Source organism: Macaca fascicularis, chromosome 16, assembly GCF_037993035.2.
Source record: "Macaca fascicularis isolate 582-1 chromosome 16, T2T-MFA8v1.1".
NCBI classification, from domain to species: domain Eukaryota; kingdom Metazoa; phylum Chordata; class Mammalia; order Primates; family Cercopithecidae; genus Macaca; species Macaca fascicularis.
Genome location: NC_088390.1, coordinates 62,424,223 through 62,430,837, shown reverse-complemented (window position 1 = coordinate 62,430,837; position 6,615 = coordinate 62,424,223). Strand labels below are relative to the sequence as shown.

Below are 6,615 nucleotides of genomic sequence, written 5' to 3'. Positions count from 1 at the left end.
CCAACCACTAGCACCCAGGAAGAGCCTGGTGTGACATAAGCTGAATGGAATAATTTTATGGGTTGAGGGGGGACTCTTTAGAAGCATCTAACTAGCATATTTTGGAGAAAAATTAACTGAAGCATTAGGAAAGGAAACTATGCCGTATGCCAAGCCCCCACCCACCGTTAATAGTATAAAAGGACCGCAGAGGAAGGAGAGACTCAAACCTGCCCACATCCACCTCCAGCAGCTTACCTGCTTTTCCATTACCTGTCCCAGCACCATGTCTTACAGTTGTTGCCTGCCCAGCCTGGGCTGCCGCACCAGCTGCTCCTCCCGGCCCTGTGTGCCCCCCAGCTGCCACAGCCACACGCTGCCTGGGGCCTGCAACATCCCTGCCAATGTGGGCAACTGCAACTGGTTCTGCGAGGGCTCCTTCAATGGCAGTGAGAAGGAGACCATGCAGTTCCTGAATGACCGCCTGGCCAGCTACCTGGAGAAGGTGCGTCAGCTGGAGCGGGACAACGCGGAGCTGGAGAGCCTCATCCGGGAGCGGTCCCAGCAGCAGGAGCCCTTGCTGTGCCCCAGCTACCAGTCCTACTTCACGATCATCGAGGAGCTCCAGCAGAAGGTGAGGGGGTTGGCCACGTGGGGGGCCAGCAGCAGCTGGCTCTCTTTGAACAGTAAGACATTCTCAAGTTCAAGTGTACCTCATGAGATAAATTTCTTTTCAGATTCTGTGTGCCAAGGCTGAGAATGCCAGGCTGGTGGTGAACATTGACAATGCCAAGCTGGCCTCTGATGACTTCAGAAGCAAGTATGTTGAACTTCAAGGTCCCTATGGTTCTTTCATGGCCCTAGGGACCTACTATTGCCTGGAAGAGAGGAGAAAGCCATTTCTCCTCCTAGGGCTGGTTATGTAAAATCAGTTTCAAACAGAGACCTAGACTCATGTGCTGCCTGCTCTTTGGTCTATACTGGTCTTTTTGGAAGTGTTTCTTAAACCACAAAATTCAGAGATTGAAATGAATTGTTCTTTGGGAATTGATTTGATGGTTTATTAGCTAACAAAACTGAGAGCACAGTGAGACACTTCATCTCATGCGTGCCTGTGGGCTCCTCGTGGTGTTAGGGTGAGTCAGGGAACCTCTCCAGCCTCTCCATGGACAGCTTGACTGAAACATATGGAAGAGAAGAGGCAGAAAGCTGTGTAAGTTCAAGAAGATTCAGGCCAATTCTACCCAAACAACACATGAGAGGGGAAGGTGGTTTTCTTCTCTGACTTATCCTCCCACTCTGATGCATGCAGGTACCAGACAGAGCAGTCCCTGAGGCGGCTGGTGGAGTCGGACATCAATAGCATACGCAGGATCCTGGATGAGCTGACCCTCTGCAAGTCCGACCTGGAGTCCCAGGTGGAGTCCCTGAGGGAGGAGCTGATCTGCCTGAAGAAGAACCATGAGGAGGTATGAAACAAATTCACAAAAGCAGGCCTCAGAGCTAAGCTACTAGCACTGGGAATCAGGAGATGATTACTGTCTGGATCCCTGTTCTGGGACCCTTCTCTGAGGAACTCAAGGTATTCTCAGAGAGTGATGGTGCTACATCCATATCAAGGAGTGGAGTGAGCTGCTCATTCTCCAGTGGCTGGGTGAGGGTTAGGCAGGTGTTGGAATTACTGAGAAGGGGCATCATTCATTGAGCCCTGCTCTCTGCTCATCACTGCTAGGTCCTGAATTTGGTGGTGGAGATGGAGAGACAAAAAAGAAATAAGACATGGCCCTTTTCTTCAAAGAGCTCACAGTCTAGTATAGAAAGACAGTCATATAAACACAGTGATGTAAACAAGACAGAGTGAAACAAGTACCATTTGAGATGTACAAGCAGTATCCTCTAGAAATAATCCAGGCTGCCCAAGAGGAGATAGGGAACTCTTCTCAGATGCAAAGAGGAGGATTTCAGTACTTGGGTGTTTCAGTCTGAGGGAAGAGGTTGAACAAAGACACAGAAGTGGCAGGGCAGGATGTATCTGGGTATGGCTGGGCATGCAGTACCTCCAAGGGTGTGGTGAAAGTGAAGACGTGACGGGAAGCGAGGAAGGACTTGCATATGCCAAGGAGTTTAGACTTAGTCTTGTAGAAGGTGTAAGGTTTCAGTTTCTATGGGACAACAATTGATGTGATCCCTGTTGGTGTTTATTGCTATAAAATGTGTGTGTCACTCTTTGGAAATGATCAGAATATTCCTTTCAGTGCTTTTTGGGCAGTATTGTGCTCAGTTTCCTGGAGCAGGAAAATGGCAGATCCATTGCCGTAGGTTCATTGTTTCCCTTTTCTCCATCAGGAGGTCAACACCCTGCGCTCCCAGCTTGGAGACCGCCTCAACGTGGAGGTGGACGCTGCCCCTGCTGTGGACCTGAACCAGGTCCTGAACGAGACCAGGAGTCAGTATGAGGCCCTGGTGGAAACCAACCGCAGGGAAGTGGAGCAATGGTTCGCCACGCAGGTGGGCATCTAAGCACGTGGCCACTCAGGACCCGAGGTGCCCCAGGGCCCTGGAGGCAGGGTCTGATCCTTTCCCCACTTGGGTGTTTCAGACCGAGGAGCTGAACAAGCAGGTGGTATCCAGCGCAGAGCAGCTGCAGTCCTACCAGGCAGAGATCATCGAGCTGAGACGCACGGTCAACGCCCTGGAGATTGAGCTGCAGGCCCAGCACAACCTGGTGTGTATTGTTCAGCCCTGCTGGTGAGCGATGAGAAGTTGGGAGACAGAGTCCCAGGGATGTGTTTGGGGCCACACACTCTCCTTAGCTCTTGGAGCTTGTGACTTCCTTGGAATCCTATGAAGAAACCCTTTGAAGGAGCAGCTCTCTGACATTCCTGATCTTCCCCACCACAGCGAGACTCTCTGGAAAACACACTGACGGAGAGCGAGGCCCGCTACAGCTCCCAGCTGTCCCAGGTGCAGAGCCTGATCACCAACGTGGAGTCGCAGCTGGCGGAGATCCGCTGTGACCTGGAGCGGCAGAACCAGGAGTACCAGGTGCTGCTGGACGTGCGTGCCCGGCTAGAGTGTGAGATCAACACGTACCGGAGCCTCCTGGAGAGCGAGGACTGCAAGTGAGTATGGGGCAAAGAATGTCTGGGAAGAATGTGTACAGTGGGATATGGTAGGCACACAAATGGTGGCCATATTTTCAACTAGTCAGACAACACACATTAACTGTGTAGTGTGTGTCCAGTGATCTGTGATAGCTAAGCAAAGGGAGGCCAAAGGGAAGAGAAGAGCCCCTGCCTCAGGGGGCTAACAATGGAGGAGTGGTGGTAGGAGCTGGCCAGTCTTAGGAATAACATTTGTGGAAGGCACATTAAGTTCCAGGAGACCTCAAGTGTATGAGATAATATATTTGAAAAGGACAGTTTTTCCACCTCTGCACATGGCATTCTGGGAGAGAGAGAAGCATTTGGTAGTAATCAGAACTTGATTCTGGCCGGGTGCAATGGCTCATGCCTATAATTCCAGCACTTTGGGAGGTTGAGGCGGGTGGATCGCTTGAGGTCAGGAGTTCAAGACCATCCTGGCCAACATGGTGAAACCCCATCTCTATCAAAAATGCAAAACATTAGCCAGGCATGGTGATGCATGCCTGTGATCCTAACTGCTTGGGAGGCTGAGGCAAGAGAATCACTTGACACTGGGAGGTGAAGTGAGCCTTGGCTCCCACTTGCAGTGAGCCAATATCGCGCCACTGCACTCCAGCTGTCTCAGAGCAAGACCCTGTCTCAAAAACAAAACAAAACCAAAAGAACTTGATTCCAACTAACTCCAACCACTGAGAATTCATAGGTTGTGTCATTAAGCCCAAGGTAGTATGTACATTAAAACTTCCTCCTAAAGCCATTCTAAACCTCCTTGTCCTTCTAGGCTCCCCTGCAACCCATGCGCCACCACCAATGCTAGTGGCAACTCCTGTGGACCCTGTGGCACCTCTCAAAAGTGTTGCTGTAATTGAAAAGCTTGTATCCTCTTTGAAGGCATCTACAGAGCCATTTAGATCAACCACAGGAAAGATCTTCAAGTCCTGACTTTTCTGGAGCTCAGCTGACATCAAGAAACCTCATCTTACCTACTATGTTATTTCTAGAATGCTGAAAAGCTTTCCCCACCCAAGCAAAGACACACATCATCAACTTCCAATGTCTGGACAACTCCTTCCTGTTGAGGGTCGAGCCTCTTTGTTTCTAAAGACGTTCAACTCCCTGTAATCTGAGCTCCAGTTACTACTTTAGGGTGTTTCCTGAACGTACTGCATTTCCTGTTTTCCTTTCTTCTTTGGCATTCTCTGGAATGCAAGGAGAAGACTTCATTTACTTCCCAATAAACTTCATTTCTGTGGCATAGTAAATGTTTCTCATTCATATTCATGCATTGTAAATTACTCATCATGGCTGTTTCATAAAAATACCCCTTCATTAGGAGAATAGAATGAATTAGATGACTGAGCCAAGCCTTTATGCTTCACCAGAAGCACTGATGTAGACAGGGAAGGACATTCTTTTGGGAGACTCCCACCCAGGGTAGGCCATGCAGGAAACCTGGCTTTCAATACCCATGCTTGCCTTGCCTTGACTACAGGGCCCTTGGCAATTTTGCAAATCCTCCCCAAACTTCACTGCTATCTCTGGCTCTCACCCTCATCAGAACAGAATGTTCTGCTTCTCTTTCTCCTAAATTGCCTGAAGAACCTACAGAAACTGCTTCTACAGAAACTGTTCAAAGAGCAGTGATTCTCTCCTCTCAGCCTCTCTGCTACTCCTGCCTTGCTAATATAGATACCGGCTCCTCCCTTGAAATGCACCTTCATTGATTTCCACAACCCTGCACACTCTGGGTCTTCTTGAAATATCGCTGATTACCTGTTCTCTGTTGTCTTGTTAGCTGTCTTCCCCTTTTTGTCCCAAATGAAGGAAACACCTATATTCTCAGCCCTCCGTCTTGCTCCTTCTATGTCCCTGTTCATGTAGAACTAGCCCCTCTATGCTGATGACTCCCACATCTCTCTCTCTTCTCAGCTTGGTTTCCAGGTTTTCTGTTGCACATACGACAGTTTCACTTGGTATCAGGTCATTACATCATGTTTAATTGGACTAAAACGTATTTTTCCCAAACTGGTTCATCTTGCTGCCCACTTGTTATACCTGACATGTTGTCCTCCAAATAGGCCCTTTAAATGCAGTCCTTACCTTTCCCCTCTTCAAGTTTATTCTTTCCCCTAGATCTTTGCTCTTATCCATAATGTTCTTCCATAGCCTCTTTATCATTTCATTTTCTGTAATTCCAAGAAAGGCCAATGTTCATTAAGCATCTCCCCCAAAACATTAATCTTACTCCACACCCCACTTGCCTCATCTCTGAATTTTTAAAGCTTTCAATTTTATAGGCCACCATCTCAATTATCCATTTAATTTAATCCTATCTGATTGAGGCAACTACAATCAGTCATCTACTGTTTGTGCCGGATACTGTGGGCGGTACTGAGAAACACAAATAAGTGAATCCCAGTCTCGGCCCACAGCATGTCTTACAGTTTAGAGTGCATGAGACAAAGCTACAGTCATCATAGACAAATATCAGTGTGGCTCAAGAAACGAATAGATAAAGAAGTATGAATTTCAGAGGTGTGAGAGAATGTCTTGTTGACTGCAGGCCCTTCAGAAGAGGCAATATCGTCACCTAATTAAAGCCTATGTAAACCATGGAATACTGTAAGTGGAATAAATAAGGAAGAGTAAAACTAATGAAAATTCATGAGGTTATTAAAACTTTATATACTTCCCATAGTTTCAACTTCAATCAACGATTACTGTATGATATTAGCATAATTCTGAAATAAAGTTTGCTGGGAAATGCCTGGTCAGATGGGTGTGTGTAGGCCATAGAAGAGGGAAAGTTTTGGCCAGGCACAGTGGCTCACACCTGTAATCCCAGCACTTTGGGAGGCTGAGGCGGGTGGATCACGAGGTCAGGAGATCAAGACCATCCTGGCTAACACGGTGAAACCCCATCTCTAGTAAAAATACAAAAAAAAAGAAAAAAAAAATTAGCCAGGCGTGGTGGCACGCACCTGTAGTCCCAGCTACTCAGGAGGTTGAGGCAGGGGAATTGCTTGAACCCAGGAGGCAGAGGTTGCAGTGAGCCAAGATCGCGCCACTACACTCCAGCCTGGGTGATAGAGTGAGACTCCGTCTTAAACAACAACAACAACAACAACAACAACAAAACGGAGAAGAGGAAACTTCCTGAGCATGAACTTTGCCTGGAGGAGTTATAAGGTTTGTTTAGAAACTGACAACCCAATTCCCAGCCTAGAACAGAGGGTAAGTGTGGTAATAGGAGATGAAACTGCAAGGTAATCAGGTAGGAGCATGTTTGGCAGTGCTCTGAATGATTATGCATGAGATTTTCTTGTAAGGGAGTTTGCCATATGATGTGTCTGGCTGCTGTGTACAGGTTGGGTTGTGAGGAGTCCTAGAAGCTGGATGAAATAGAAGGAAGATCAATTAGTAGGTGAGAGACAATAAAGACTGAGATAAGTGGAGGTGAGTGAGGCAGAAGAGGGGTAGATTTTAGAGG

General features: G+C 47.7%; 1 protein-coding gene across 1 annotated transcript; it reads left to right on the top strand.

Moving 5' to 3' along the window:
• Positions 1-205: 205 nt before the first annotated feature.
• Positions 206-4,369, top strand: LOC102128372 (keratin, type I cuticular Ha4). The gene is made up of 7 exons (XM_005584170.4): positions 206-613; positions 717-799; positions 1,292-1,448; positions 2,326-2,487; positions 2,579-2,704; positions 2,881-3,101; positions 3,907-4,369. Exons 1-7 carry the CDS (start codon positions 266-268, stop codon positions 3,992-3,994), a joined length of 1,185 nt encoding a protein of 394 aa, XP_005584227.3. The 5' UTR covers positions 206-265; the 3' UTR covers positions 3,995-4,369.
• The last annotated feature ends 2,246 nt before the right edge of the window (positions 4,370-6,615 follow it).